Raw genomic sequence first — 16,349 nt, forward strand, 5'->3', positions numbered from 1 at the left:
CGTTCTAAGTTTTCTAGTAATAATGTCAGATGAAGCGTTCCAAACCCAAAAGAATGAGCCCTCTAGTGTATCTCTCCGTTGCCTTGAACAGGCTGTGTGCTGCAAAATGTGCTGCAATTCGGGCCCAAATTTACCGCGCTGTCCTGCGGATGTGACGTCACATGACGCTGCATGCGCGTTCTCCACGTTCTCCCGTGCTGGCTTCACTGTTGGCTGCAGTACCCCCGACGGCCGTCGTGGTGAAGGGTGGCGCTAGAGAGTCTCATTTCTTAAAAGGAGCCTCATGCTCCTTTAAAGTGGAAATGAAACGTGCATGTTTTGGCACTGGTAGTGGTCAAATATATTTAAAAAACGACTTTGTCTAAAATCTGATTTTTTTAAATTGTGAAACCCATAGAAATAACACATTTATTTTCGTAGTTTCTACCTAGTTCTCTGGCTAGCGAGCCGCCATCTTGAAGTGACGTCGGTGCTTACGTCACGGGGTTGGTTGGTGCTTTGAACGCTCTATTGGCAAGACAGGACAGCAAGTGGTTTTTGCGAAAGATCATGGATGAGGACGAGATTGAGAGGACTGTGGAGGTCAGCAACCCTATGGCTTATGCTTTTGAGCCTATTAGACGAGGGAACCGAGCAGTGGTGATGGTTAGGGAGGAAGAAGTCGTGGAGGAGCCGGGTGTTTTGGGTGAGGAGCGGGTCGGCAACACTACCTGGTGTAGGTGTGGTTTATGCACGGTGATGCCCACCGTGCCGGAGTGTATCTGCTGTCAATGATGTCAACGCATCAGAAACAGATGAAAACACAACTAAATATTAAAGCTGACGGCGCACCCAGAAACAGATGAAAACACAGCTAAACAGGTGGCGGCGCAACAGAAACCCAGATGAAAATGCAGCTAAAAACATTAAGGTGACGTTGACACCTTAATGTTTATGTTTGCATCTGTGTGGAGGTGCGCATAATAATGTCACCATATCTGGAGTGCGCCGTGCGCACGTTATCCAATTTGTCACTGCAAAGTTTTGTTTGAGGAAAAAAGATTTTTGAAATACTTATTGGTAGTGGCAGTTTATGGAAATGGACTGCTTTGTCCCTGCCCTTAACCCGGTAAAATTCATTATTACACCCAGGAGCAATGCAATAATGACCTCCGACTTGTCTTCTTCTGTCCTGTCGTGGCTCTTCCTCAGTCTCCATCTTGTCTGTCTGTGAAAACTGTCTCCGTCTTTGACTGTCTGTCAAATTATCTAGGCTACCTCTTTTACTCTATTGATCACTAATATAGATCACTGTCTTTATATATAACCGTCTTTATATGTCATTATCTCTATCTATAAATGTCTATCTTTCTCTATCTGGATCTTTTTCTGTCTCTATCTTCCTCTGTCTCTGTCTCTGTCTCTCACTACCTCTACCTCTACCTCTGTCTGTGGACTCCCGTGAAGCTAACCAACCCCGTGATGTCACGGCCAAGATGGCGGCGTCCGTGCTATGAAAGCTATAACGGGAGTTCTTTTTATTTTTTATTGTATTACGTTTTTCATGTTTATTACATAATTGGTGAATAGAGTGGATATCCATTTAGCAAATAATGTATACTTGACTGACTGCTTCATTTCCACTTTAAGTTTTGGAAAAAGTTTGTGTTAAAATATTAAGGTAAGCATTTTATATTTAATACACCTGCTGTTAACCAACGTGTACTTTTCAGGTTTTTTTTGTTATTATTGTTTGAAATATGCTATTTTTTATTTCATTTTTTCCAAACACATTTTCAGTTTTTATATAAAAGTGTAGTTTTCTTTTTTTTTTTTATTTTAGGGCCAGTCACTGAACTGCAAGTTTTCCTACGTCCTCTTTGGCTTCAACCTGGAAGTTAGTTAGATGGGCTTCCCGAATACTAATTTTCATGTCACAGGAAAGCCATGCCAGTCTTATACATTTTTATTAATTTATTCCCCACCTCATTTTAAAATGTCCATATCTTTGAAGAATATTAATTTTTTTTTTAGATTTTTTAAATTCTTTTCATTACTCTTTCTAAATGCAATTTACTGTCATTACTCCCTTACTCCGGAATTGAAAAAGAACACCGGTGGAAGCTGAGCAGCGCCCAGCCATCTATGGAAGTAGATTTGTGTCTTAATTATTCAATCAAAAAAAAGATTGCTTCAATCAAAAAATATATTTTCAATTAAAAAAAATTTCACTTCAATCAAAAAAACTTTTTCAATCAAAGAAAAGTGTTCGAATGCAATATTTGAGACTCAAAATAATGCATTTGAACACTGTTTTTCTTTGATTGGAAATGTTTTCTTTGATAGAAGTGAAGTTTTTTGTTTGAAACAACTTTTTTGATTGAAGTAGTGTTTTTTGTGTTTGGGCCATATTATGGGTAGGACATTTGTGTCTTTATCATTTAATCAAAAAAAGAAGTTGCTTCAAAAAGAAAAAAAATATTTTCAATGAAAAAAAAAATCACTTCAATAAAAAAAACTTTTTCAATCAAAGAAAAAGTCTTTGAATGCAAAAAAATATTTGAGACCCAAAAAATTGCATTTGAACACTTTTTTTTGGATTGAAAATACACACTTGTCACTCACATGTCTGACTCTTGGCTGACCAATGGGGAAGCATCCGCCCACTGCGGGATGTTTGTGTCCAAATGATTCAATAAAAAAAAGACTTCAAAACTTTTTTCACTTCAATCCAAAAAAAAATAAAATCACTTCAAATCGAAAAAAATATTGTGTTCAAATGGAATTTTTTGGGTCTAAAATATTTTTTTGCATTCAAACACTTTTTTTCTTTGATTTAATTTTTTTTGATTGAAGTGACATTTTTTTTAATTGAAAATATATATTTTTTGATTGAAGCAATCTTTTTTTTTTATTGAATAATTAAGACACAAATCTACCTCCATAGGAGGCTGCAGCGTGTCGGCTGTAAAGGCTGATTTATGGTTCCGCGTTACACCAACGCAGGTGTAAGGTGTGCGTCGCCGCGTACCCTGCGTCGATTTAACGCGGGACCATAATTCACGCTTGAGATCCCCCCGCGGCTCGCCTGCCTGGTGCTGCCCGGAGCCGCTGCGGAACCGAGCCGCTCCCGGAAACCCAGCAACTCCCGAAAAAAACCTCTAACTCCCGGAAACCTTTACCTCCCGGAACCGGAGCCGGCGGCGGCGGCGGCAGCTCGGTCCGGGTCGCGGGAGCGAGCGTGTCCGGGGCGGCGGGGACGCGCATGCGGTGCGGGGTCGTTGGTGAGTCCGAGCTGCTGGTTCTGCGCGGCGGCCCCGCCGAGATAAACCCTCCCCGTCCTCCAGGCGGGCCGGGGGGACGGAGCCCCGCGTTTTACTGCTGAATTCCCCCCAAAAACAGCTGCTTTTGTGTCTTTATTGTACTGATTTAACTCGGTTAGCTGCACGGGCTAGCGCCGAGCTCCCGCTCACTAACACAGAAAAACACCGCGGAGAGGGACGTTTACCCGTCCGTTTCTCCCGTTTCTGTTTGGAAACGACCCGCTTTAATTTATGCGACCGATTAATATGGATAAAAACGAGGCTTTTGTTTGGAAAAGGTGGTTTTAAGGGGTTAGCTGGCCGGCTAACGAGCTGAGCCGAGCAACATGGCCTCCGCAGATGTGTCTTTGTTGTCAAATGTTCCAACTTGTGGGTCGGTTATTGATCGTTGTCGGTCGTCTGTGGTGATTTGGGGCAGAGTTGAACACCGCAGGGCGTCTAAAGCTGTGTGTTTGTGCTGTTGCCATTGGCGGGTTCTTCACCATCAGCTTTATTGGCCAAGTATGAACGAGCCAGACAGGGAATCTGTCTAAGGTTGTTTCTCTCACTCAGCCAGATTTAAATGGTTGCAAACAGTAAATGGAGAAGTGTGGCTCTTATTAACATATTTATTTATAAGAAAGTGAAAGGTGCAGCAGTATGAGGTAGATATGGTTATTGAAAGGTGCATTGTGCATGTGATTGTGGTTATTATTATTGTTATTATTGCACAGTGGTTGATTACTCTGAGACTCTATGAGTGATGAGAGTTCATCAGAGCAACAGCTTGTGGGAGTCTGGAGGTTTTGGCTACAGAGCTCTGTAGCGCCGTCCAGAGGGGAAGAGGTCAAACAGACTGTGTCCTGGTCCTGGTCCTGGTCCTGGTCCTGGGTGTGAGGGGTCTGCAGAGATGTTACCTGCCCGTTTCCTGGTCCTGGACCGGTACAGGTCCAGGATGGATGGATGGATGGGTGGGTGTAGGGCTGGGCGATATGGACCAAAAGTCATATCTCGATATTTTCTAGCTGAATGGCGATACTCGATATATATCGATATTTTTTTCTGTGACATAATTGGGGTTTCCCCCAAAGCATTATAGCATAGCATCTCTGTTTTTCTGAGGCAAACCCTTAAAAAAACAGTCAGTTTTAATACAATGCCTCGTGCCAAATGTCACACAGGTACCTTTATTAACAGAGGTCTGCACAATATCAAAATGTATAAAAGAAATGAAATAAAAATAAACTGCCTGCATATATAGAATAAAAATGCTTCTTGAATAAAATAAAACAAATATCCCTTTCCTGCATAACAATTAAATTAAAATACACTGTGCAATTAATACAATGTAGACAGTAACAGGCAGACCTTTCCACTGAGGTTGACAGTTGTGCAAACAACAAAACATTTGTGCAAATCTCAAATAAAACATTCAAGTCAATTTGTCACAAAATAAGCTATATCAAAATCATGTAAAAAAAAAAATTGATATAAACGATATTGTCTCGTACCAATATCGCGTTTGAAAATATATCGATATATATTAAAATCTCGATATATCGCCGAGCCCTAGATGGATGGATCAGAATCAGGTTTATTGGTCAAGTCAGGTCAAACAAGACAGGGAATTTGACTCCGGTTATTTCGCTCACTGTACAGTAAATAGACAAATGGCTCTTATTAACATATATACGATTTTAAAAAAAAAAAAAAAAAAAAAAAGTGAAAGGTGCAGCAGTATGAGGTAGACATGACTAGTGAAAGGTGCATTGTTACAGCACATGATTGTGTTATTATTGTTATTGTTACTGATGATGATAGAATGGACGGGTTGTTTAACTTCAATGTTTTTAAGTTGGCTCATTTTGTTTCTGAAGCCTGGATAAAGCGTCAGGATTGTTTATATGTTTAATTGGTACAGGGTCTGTTGTCTGGCTTTCATTTGCTTTATGTTCCTTTTTCTTTTTTTGGTGTCTTGTAAGCCCACTCGGGCTGGGCACTTCATGTGCATGACACGTAAATAAAAACTTCAATCAATCAATCAATCAAAACATTTTTATTATTACTATTATTGTTTGGGTCTGCAGAGATGCTACCTGCCCGTTTCCTGGACCGGTACATGTCCTGGATAGATGGGAGGTTAGTCCCAATTATCCTCTCTGCAGACCTGATTGTCCGGTGCAGTCTGTCAGTCTAGTTTGGTGGCTGATCCGAACCAGACAGTGATGGACGTGCAGAGAACAGATTGAATGATGGAGGTGTAGAAGGTGGTCAACAGCTGCTGTGGCAGGTTAAACTTCCTGAGCTGACGCAGGAAGTCCAACCTCTGCTGAGCTTCTTCCAGACAGAGTTAATGTGGGTGATCCACTTCAGGTCCCGGGAGATTGTGGATCCCAGGAACCTGAAGGTGTCTGAGGTGGAGACAGTGCTGTTGAGGATCGTATTTGTGGCAGAGTTGTGCATCACAAGGCGTCTGTTGTGCTAGAAAGCGTGGCTCTGTGTGTGTGTGTGTGTGTGTGTGTGTGTCAGTGGTGTTGCCATTAACTGGTTAATGTGCTTCCAGACGGTCCTCAGCGGCTGTCAGGGTTGATTTAATCCAAATGTTTTTTCTTTCACAACATGTTAATTCAGAGGGAGCTACCAGGAGAAGCGACATGTAGCGCCTTTGTTTACCGAGGAAACACCGTCCACCAGTGCTGGTAGTCTCCCTCGTGGGGCTCTGGTGTCGCAAAACTCCCTGATTAAGTTATACCGTTTTGTTTCAGACCTTCCAGGTGCATATGAAGTAAACTACAACACCATTACAGCTCATCAGGTAGAGATGTACCAATTTACCTGCCTGAGATTGATATTGGTGATATATTATTTTCTCAGACCATGCAGCATTTCCACAAAGCAGCAAACCAGAGTTTGCTTAGAAAGTCTGGATCGTTTGGGACGGTGTGAATGTGCAATCGGACCGTGATGCTGATCAAAGGAACTCTGGTCCGCTTAAAAAAAAAAAAGGTTGGTTTTGATCTGTTTTGATTCCCCCTTTTCCACCAAACTGGTTCCAGGCTGGTTCTGGTTCTGGGCCAGTGCTGAGTTTGGAACCGGGCTTTCTGTTTCCACTGACAAAGAACTGGCTCCGGGCCAGAAGAACCGGTTCCAAGGTAGCACCAACTCTTTGCTGGACTAGAGACGCTTACGTAAGTGGAGGGGACGGAGTTATTTAGACCAACAGCAATAGCAAGACTGGGAGACGGAGACATTTTCAAATAAGAATGAATCTGGATGCAGCAAAGCATCATGGGAGGAGGAGGAGACAACCTGTCTTTTAGAGATGTGTCCACGGAGGAGCTACGTGGACCAAGTCTATTAGAGCAGATACCTTTATTGTTGCTACAACTTTCATGCAAACGCAGCGACGTAACTGACGTTTGCAGCGACGTAATGACGTGGCTCCCCTTAGCACCCCAGCTATGGAAAAATAAACCGGTTCTCAGCTGGTTCTCAAGTTGAACGAGTTGTGAACCAGAACCAGCCCTGGAACCGGTTTGGTGGAAAAGGGGTATGAAGGGATACAACACAGGGCATTGTGGGTAAATGCATCCTAAACTAAGGGGCATGCAGCACAAAAGGGAAATGGTTCACAGTCAGATGTGAAGTGAGGATGAAGTCGAAGCTCTACGGTCAGATGGAAAATATATTGCAATTGCTGGTGAGAACATTGAAGTTTGCAAGATAATTAGCTGGAAAGTTGCCCTGCATTGACCAGTAGATGAGCAAGAGGCTCTTGTTCATCGTTTGTTTTTGTCTTTTCCTTCAGTAATACCTGGTGAGTGAAGGCAAACTCAGACCAGGCTTACAATGCAGTCCCAATTGAGTTCATCGGACTATTAGGTGCGAAACAAAACCGTAGGTGTCGGTAAATACATCAGTTTAGAAACTTTTTTAAAAGTTATTTTTACAAGCTACTTGCGGAGTAAGTACAATCAAAAGATTTGAGACTACAAACTCTAATCCAAAACTTAAATCAGCATCAACCCACTGAGCCAAGATTTTACAAAAGATTTTCTTCCATGTTTTTGCCCATTGTCTAGGTTCTTGAGGGAATTAAAGGAGCAATACCACCAGAAGTCGCAGGGGGCAGTAATGAATTTGTCTAAAAAAAAAAAAAAAATACAATTGACGGTTAAATTGAATTAAGATTAAATTGACATGAGATAATTTAGAATTTCATCACTTGAATAGTAGTCCCTGGTTTACGTTACGGTAGCATTAGTGCTTGTCGTTAACTGCAGCTGCTGGCAACAAGAGAGTAGAAAATAATTTGTTTTGATAATTAAAACCTGAGAGTACCAGTAGTTTGATGACTGCCACCTGGAAACTAAAAATCTGCAAAGAACACAAAGTAGTTTGTATCTTCACAAGTGTTCATACCCTTTTGATTTTAATTTTTGAAATTTTTTTTTAAATTTAATTGACCAACATTTCCCGCTTGGGGCAAGCAAGCACTTCAGCCTCTTACCCATTAGAAAAATGGCTGAAAAGGTTGATATGACTTGGACCTATCGTCTTAGTACCTTAATTATAACTGAATGCATCACCAAGGCCCCCCCAAGGGGTTTTACATTTTTACTTGGTAAAACTGCACCAGATTTGACTATCATCTGTATATGTAAAATTCATGAGTCAGAATATTGGCTTCTGCATACAATGTATAGCTCTGGTGCTTTACATCATGTTCTCAGAGGTCATCCCTTATTTTTCCGGACCAAGATATCTTACTCTGCTCACCACCCTTAGCTCCCGATGTAGCGGAGAACAGAGGAAAATTTGATTTTGGTTCCTTCTTTGTTAAAACAACCATAATTGCTCTCCTTTTCCTGATTAAAAAGTAATATCATCCTCTACACCATTAATGATAATCCTTATGTTACCAAATCATCTGCATAAATCACATTATTAATAATCCTTCTCCTGCCCATACATCTGGAGAGTATTCCACCTTGTTGCACCGTGTTATTTAGGGATTGATTGGAGAGAGTTCTCATCTTGGATATTTGTTGTGTGAGCTGCCTGGAGATGGAGGTTCAGGCTCGCAGAGGGGTTTTTTCTGCACATGGGCAGAAGAGGATGTTATTGATACAAGACGTTTTGTACATTTGTTGAACTCACACAAAATAACCAAAAAAAGATGTTTTTCCCTTTTTCTTTGTACTGTTTCATTCTTACTTTGGTGGGGTTTTTTTTGTGCACAACTTAACCTTTTTATTTTAGAATTTTTAATAATGGATAATTTGCTGTTAAAACCTCGACGACAAGGTCTTGGGTTTTTCTCTTATCCAACATTGTGACATTTCTGTACATGATATGTTTATGCTCAAGTTTTTTATTTTTGCAGTGACTAAAACAGGCAAAGAAATGTAGTAGAATTGAACAAGTAGCGTTCAAGTGGGACGGATGGATGTTTCCATCAGGGCTTCATATGATCTATCTGGGACCTGCAACATCTGATGGATCAGGTTGATGTTTGTGTATCACCCCAAGCTCAGATGTTTGTGAAACAGAAACCACATCAGATTATTATTTGAGGAAGATGATGGAGCTCATACCATGACTAAACTATAAACTAATACGTCACACGATAGCATCTTAAGCACTGAATGCTTGACTTTGATTTTAGTCTCTTTAATGTCTTTGTAATGATCCCCCAGGTGCCTGGGGCACAGATTCAAGCCATTTTTATCGCACAAAGCATCACAAGGATATGAATGCAGCACATCACGTGAAGAGAAAAAGAAAAAATCAGGTTTAAGTGAAAACAGACAATTTCCACTAAAATGAACTAAAATTCCAACATCACATGGATAAGTGATCTTATCTTAAAACATGCGTGACCAGCTGCTAAACACTGCTAACATCGGCCTGTCATCAGTTCAAAGCGGGGGACATGTCTGAAATCACCCCCTACTCACTTTGTAGTGCACTACGTAGTGTTATCAGTCCCCGTTTTGTAGTGCTGTGTGGAAATGCAGCGAGGATTGACCCTTTGTCAAGCCCCGCCCCCCGTTGCTAGGTCGCCCCCATAGACATACAGTATACGTAGACGCCGCATCGAGTGGTTTTGCCCGCTGCTGCGATACGTCAACGACGCCGCCATATTGGATGTGGCAAGACTGCGCTGTAAACTAATACAAGTAAATGGACTTATTTTCATAAAGCGCCTTTTCTACAAAGAAATTTACGTTTTACGTCTCATTTATTCATTCACACACGCACTAATATAATGGGGAAACAGTTAGGCACCAAATATAATATATTACATTTTCTCAGATGGCAAAAATAAGAACTTTATTGATCCCACATAGGAGTAATTCATGTTTTATCAGCTGTAGAGAACAAGGTAGAGCCGAAAAACAATATATATCCCCCCTCACAAAAATAAGAAAAATAGAGAAACATATTTTCTCATCAACAAAGCATATTTTACATAAACATATTTAAAAATTTTCAAGTAACAAAATAACATATTTGAACCATTTTTCAGATTTTTTTTTTTTCAGTTATTTTAGTGTCTGTAAAATGGTTCAAATATATTATTTTGTTATTTGAAAAATTTTAAATTTGTTTTGTTGATGAGAAAATATGTTTCTCTATTTTTCTTATTTTTGTGAGGGGGGATATATATTGTTTTTCGGCACTACCTTGTTCTCTATAGCTGATATAACATGAATTACTCCTGTGTGGGATCAATAAAGTTCTTATTTTACCATCTGAGAAAATTAAATATGTTATATTTGGTGCCTAACTGTTCCCAAGTATATTAGTGCGTGTGTGAATGAATAAATGAGACATAAAAAAAAGAAAGACACTTTATGCGTTTATTAGTTTACAGCACAGTCTTGCCACATCCAATATGGCGGCGTCGTTGACGTACGGCTCAGCGCTCGATGGGGTGTCTACCTATATACCGGTATGTCTATGGGTCGCCCCTGTTGCCAGGTCGGACAAAATTGTCATCTCTCCGTCCACTTCCATTGTAAAAACGGGGTCTTTATTTACTTTATTTCCAATTATTGTACCAAAAAAAATCAACAGCAACTACATATTAATAAAAAGGTTCGGGTACCATAACAACAGTCACGGCATGACAACAAGACAGTAACAGAGGAAGAAGAGGGAGGCTTTGCTGCATCTTACCTGCAACATGATCAGCTTAGTCTGTACGACATTTACATAGTTGGCATTCATATTTTTGCATGTTGTCGTCCTCCTTCAGTCTTGTTTACTAAGAACACCAACGCGAAAGTGCGTGTGGCGCCACCTAGCATCGCAGAGTCTAACGCACCTCACTCAGTATCGATTGTCTTCTTGCATGTGTATTCTTGGATTTCTGGGAAACTCCAGTTTAATCCTTAGCTGGATTGTTGCCAGTAGCTGGATTTAGATGTGCAGGTAACCACCAGTGATCATGAAAAGCAGGGCTGGGGATCGATTCAAATGTCAAGAATCGATTTGATTCCGATTCTTAAGATTCAGAATCGATTATCAAGATTTGATTCGATCCAATTCTGATATTGATTTGGGTTAGTGTTATTAAAACTGTTTTGAGCTGCTGCATGAATTATATGACTGTGTAGTTATACAACATATTAATACTGCTATTATATTGAGATTAAACAGCAAGTATTGGCAGCTGATGATGCTGTAAGGACCAATCACCTCCCAGAATGCTGATAGAACTGCTTTCAGAAACATCGTGGAGCAGAATTACGAAACAGATCCAGGGCAGCAAACAGAGATGTATGAAATCAGTTTTATTTTTTTCCCACATTCTGTTTAAATGTTTTTTCATTTTTGGTCTTTTTCAGTTTTTAATTTTTGAGAATTTGGATTTTAGCATTTTATGCAAATGTAACCCCAAGACAGTATATAAAGTAATGAAATATAGACAATTTATGCAACTATAACTGAAAACTTTAATGTTTTCATACCTTTAAACATAATTAAAGGCAAAAACATGGTTATTCTCGTGTCCAACAAAACATTCCTTTTTTGGGCATAAACAAAAAAATACCAAAAGTTGTAATGATGAAAACAAATCGATCTTTACACATAGGAATCGATTTTTAGGAATTAATATGAGAATTGATTTAGAATCTGAATTTTTTTAATTTTTTTTAATTTTTTTTTCAACACAGGCCTAATGAAAAGTAGCGTACAACTCATTGTTGCTACATCAGCTGGTGGACATCCATAACGTTTCATCATAACGCTATCGATGTCATGGAGTTGGTCCTGCTGATGGTTTGAATGGTTTCGTCCCCAGAACCTCCCCTACTTAGCGACCATTGAGCAGTGCACTATGTGGGTACGGGGTGATTTTTAACGCAGGCAAAGGCTCCAACTGAGACACCGGTGTAAGAATATCTGTTTGCTGACAAAAACTCACAGCTGAGGATGAACAAAGGAAAGAAACTTTGCTTTTTTACAGCCGAACTGTGAATTTGGTCTCGTGTTTGTTTCGCCGTCATGCATCGTATCCCAGTGGAAGTCCTCTGCTTTATTCAAGCCAGCCCAAATCGCTGCGACAATTTAAAAATCATTTTTGATCTCAGACTGGTGGAGCAGCCAATATCGAGCCGGCATTTTGGAAAGGCGTTGTTTTGTCTTGGTTCTGACTGGATAACGCCTGCAGCCATGTGGATTTGTTTACGGCCCAATGATTTTTGTTGGCCGTTTAGATTTCATGGAGGCGTTGATTACCCCGATTATTCAGGCTGTTCCTGAGCTATGGCCTTGCACAAACACCTGAACACACGTTTCACGGGGGGTGGGGGGTAGATAACGCATTTACTGAACAAACAAACTATTAACAGTTATATTTGAAAATAATTAATTAATTTAGGGATCAATGTGCATAAAATAAGTTGGGTTTTTTTTTTCCTTCAAAATCTAAAAACTGTTAGACATTAAAAAAACGTTCTTTCCTGGTGAGGTGTTTTCGATTGGATTTCTAAAGTGTTTAGGTTGAATCTAAAGAGATTTTCAACAAAATTGTAATATTTTGTCAGGTGGAGGCTATTTTTATTATTAATGTTACATTTTATTTTGACGCCATATTCATTCAAACACACAGTGTAGAAGTTGAGATATTTGCTCTCCTTATGGATCATTTTTGAGCTTGAATATCATAAATGGGCTTCGTTAGGAAAGAGTAAATGCTAAAGCGATAATCACAAACGGACGATTCTTCTCACCTTAAACCTCAGTTAGTATTTTCTTGGGAGAAGTGTGACGGTGTACCCCCCTCCCTCGGTATCTGCTCCTCTGCCACTAAGTACTCCAAAGCCCCGTGTCTTTCTGTGTTTTAAGACTTTCAAGAATTTATACGTTTTGCTTCTGGCTGCGATTTTTGGAAGTGACATCTTAGGTTTCACAGATGGTTCAGAGGACGGCCGCATCTAATCGGATTTGAATTTCTTTAGATATTTAGAGAAGGCCCGGCTTGTGTACCACAGTGAGAGTCAAGCGAGTATTATTTAGAACCCTTTGAAGGTTTCTGAGAGTTTTCCTTGTCAAATTGCCTTGTCTAGCTGGTGTGATGTCCGCATGGTAGGGAGGGCTACAACAGAGACTAATAATACTGACGTGAAATCATAGCTTTTAAACAGGAAGAACGCTTAGTTATGCTAAAATGTAAGTGGATGTTAAATGTGTGGGAAAGACGACTCTTCAACTATTTCCAATATTTATTGACTTAAATGGTTTTGTTAAAGATGATATGCACTTTTTATCTCCAAATAATGTCAGACTCTTACCTTAAATTACTTACCTTTTATGTTCTTTGGTTGTGCGTTTGAAACCAATGACTAGTGTTTTTTTATGTTTTAAAAAACAAAATAAGATGGACCTTTTTGTGAACCAGTTTTCGTCAAACTGAGAGTAAAATATGTTTTTCAGCTGAAATAAGTTCCACCCTTTGAGTGCGTGAAGCGACTGCACATCATGTTCAGTCCTGCACATGGAAACAGGTCCTTTTTCATGTTTTAGGTGAAATTTTAGGTGCGATATCCTCCACTTCTGGACCGTCACGCCGCGTTGTACTCCGGTGAAATCTGCCGTGTTGGTAGCGATACGTTTGGGTCTGCTGTAGAGAGTCGCCGCATGCTGCCCTCATCTTAAAAGGATGTTTAATTATGGTGTTGTGTGTCTAGGTAAAGCAGCACTTTTCATAGCTTTGATTTAAGAAGAAGACAGCAGGGTTTTGTTCCCTGCTATTTCTTCTTATTGCTGCACACATTAGTTGATGCAGTCAAGCCATGCAACACTTTAAAAATGTACTGAATATGTTCGCAAAATAAGCAGTTAGTTCGAATGACCTTTTTTAGAAGAACTTGTTGACCTGAAGAGTTGTGACTAGGGAGACGTGACGCTCCTGAACCGCTTGGCAGTGCAGTCTCGGGGATCCCTAATGGATCCAAACGAATCAGTGCCATTACAACAAATAACATATGATGGCTTGTCACATGACCCCTCGCTCCCACGCTGGCAGCATCCTCGGCACGGCTGTCCGTTAGCAACGACTGGACGAACCTCCAAGTGTTGCAGACCTTTGGCTGAACTTTAGACAGATAAGGCTTAGAGGTTGAGGAAGGATCCATTCTTCTTTTTATTAAACATTTAGGGCCCCAAGGATTTTAATCTCTTTAGTGTTAAAAAATAAATAAATAAAAAAAACCAAACACATTTGTAAAATGCATCACGGTTACAAGTGCTGATTTGGTGTTTTTCTTTGTCTTAACACAGTCGTGATGAATAAGGAAATTATGTCACGTGTGGTGAAGAAGAGGCAGGCGGATCCCAAGGTGGTCCAGTATGTGTGGGCCGCCATCGAGGTCATTCGCAACCAGAAACAAATCGCAAACATGGACAGGATCTCCAAGTAAGTTCACCGCAGAAGAGATGGAATCACTCTGTATTTTGAAAACAGTCTTGAACGCAAAGTTCACTGAAGTTCACTGCTGTTTTTTAGTGCTCAAGTATCCTGTAAAGGATCATTGCATTTTAAGTTTTATACTTTCAATTTCTTTATCTAGCCCTTTTGTCTCTTTAGTTTAAAAAGTTGTCTTCTGTAAATAGAGCAAAGGTCGCTGCCTTTGACGTCGGCATCCTCGTGTACCTTTTTTTGAAGCAGCACGGTGAAGCCTGAGGGGATAAATATGGCTCCACATACAAACATACCACCACGTGAGATAGTTAGAATAACGTCTGTGCTGTGTTGTCGTCACACAAGATGAGCATGGTTTTCAGGGCCTAACTTAATTTTCAATAACTGAACCTTTGGTTTTAGTGCTCTTTTGACTGATTAAGGGAAAGTTGGATTTTTTTTAAAAGGTCATGAAAGCAGAAATAGTTTCTCCATCCATCCATCATCCATCCATCCATCAAAGTTCACATATACTGGTCTGGGTTGTGGGGGGCAGCAGCATCAGCGGAGAGGTTTCAGCACCCTTCTACACCCCCTACGCAGGACACCAAGGTGTTTCCAAGCCTGCCAAGAAAACATAACCTCCCCAGCATGTCCTGGGTCTCCCCAGGGCCTCAACCCTGTCGATGTGACGGTATGGGTTTACTCGTAGACGACTGAATTTTTCACCCTATCTTGAAGGGGAGGTCTTCCAGGGGACTTTTTTTAATCATTTATTATTTTTCTTAGCCACTGTCAGTCACTACCCACAATTCATAGTGATGGATGAGGGTCGGAACATGTGACTGGCAGACGGGGAGTACAGTATGCACTGCTGCACATGTCACAAATGTGGCCATTGGTCTCCTGCTCCGTCCCTCCCTCACTCATGAACAAGACCCCGAGATGCAGAAACTGTTCCAGAACCCCCACCCCCCTCCTCTTTGTGGGAAACACCGAATTATATAACATAGAAAAAACAACCAAAGGTCGTTGTTTAGGTCATCGTCTTTAATGGACTCGGCTGTAAAAGCATTATTTACATCCATCATGATAGAATCCCGTGGTTGGTGGTCTGTGATGTTAAATTTAGCTTGTTTTTTCTTTGTCAGCAGAAACTGTGATGTTTGTGAGAAGCAGGTGAGCTACTTTCCTTCACCTCATAGATATAACAAGTAGCCATTATTCAAGGTAGTGTATTTTATTTTTACTCGGTTGACTATTTTAGAAAATGATGATGAAGTTGATCCTCATAACACCAATACACGTGTTTGATGGTACAGTGATTTGTAAAACATGATTAGGAGGAAGAGTCTGATGAACTGATAGTCTGGGCTCCTCTCGGCGTTTTTGTGATTTAGTTCAGGATTTACTGCTGCAGAGGCGAAGCTGGGGATGTTGAGAGGCGCCTCACCAACACGGATCAATAACTAGATAGACAGCTGTAAAGTTCTGACGGTACTCCAGCTGGAACTCACTCATTGCCATTCCTGTCATGAAGCCGACCTTCCCAGAGCTGCACACCTCCCCTCTGCAGCTCACGCTGCTTCAACCGCACGGTTTTATCCGCCGTGGCTCGGGCCGCGCCGGTTAATGACGGACTCTGGTGTTGAGGAAGCAGATGAAGCGCAGACGCGGTGAAACACTTGGCAACGTCTCTCTCAGCCAGTCGGCCGGCAGCTTGGGAGCTTGGCTGCCTACCAAATGAAAACTGGCGACGAGAGGCTGCTGCCATGGCAACAATAAGCAGCGGCTCTCCCTCTCAGTCGCCGCCCCGTCTGATGCCTCTGCAGGTTTATTTCAAACTTTCAAACGAGCTCGTGGCGAAAAAAGGTGAAGGGCATTGACTTTGGCGGAGTACGGAGCGACAGGAGAATGATTAACCCCCCCCCATCCCCTCCCCCGGGCCGGCAGAGGCCGGCTCAAATCCACGAGTTTATCATTAACAAAGCTGAAGAAGTCTCCATGGTTCTTACTTTCATTCGGCCTCTTTGCTTTTGATCCACGGAACTGAAAGTTTGTATTGCTGGTAGGGATGGGCGATATTTTTACCGATATACCGTCCAAAAAAATTCCCCACGGTAAGAATTTGTCATCTCAAAGAAAGAAAGAAA

General features: G+C 41.0%; 1 protein-coding gene across 3 annotated transcripts in view; it reads left to right on the forward strand.

Moving 5' to 3' along the window:
- Positions 1-3,060: 3,060 nt before the first annotated feature.
- Positions 3,061-16,349, forward strand: part of zmynd11 (zinc finger, MYND-type containing 11) — a 49,770-nt gene continuing 36,481 nt past the window's right edge. For 2 of the 3 annotated variants that reach the window (XM_061731684.1, XM_061731685.1), the window contains exons 1-2: positions 3,061-3,263; positions 14,076-14,211. In XM_061731684.1, coding sequence (XP_061587668.1) covers positions 3,245-3,263; positions 14,076-14,211 — 155 coding nt within the window. In that variant the 5' untranslated portion in view covers positions 3,061-3,244. The remainder of the gene's footprint in view (positions 3,264-14,075; positions 14,212-16,349) is intronic. The other variant, XM_061731686.1, reaches the window with a different exon arrangement.

This window comes from Cololabis saira, chromosome 10 (genome assembly GCF_033807715.1).
Source record: "Cololabis saira isolate AMF1-May2022 chromosome 10, fColSai1.1, whole genome shotgun sequence".
NCBI classification, from domain to species: Eukaryota; Metazoa; Chordata; class Actinopteri; order Beloniformes; family Belonidae; genus Cololabis; species Cololabis saira.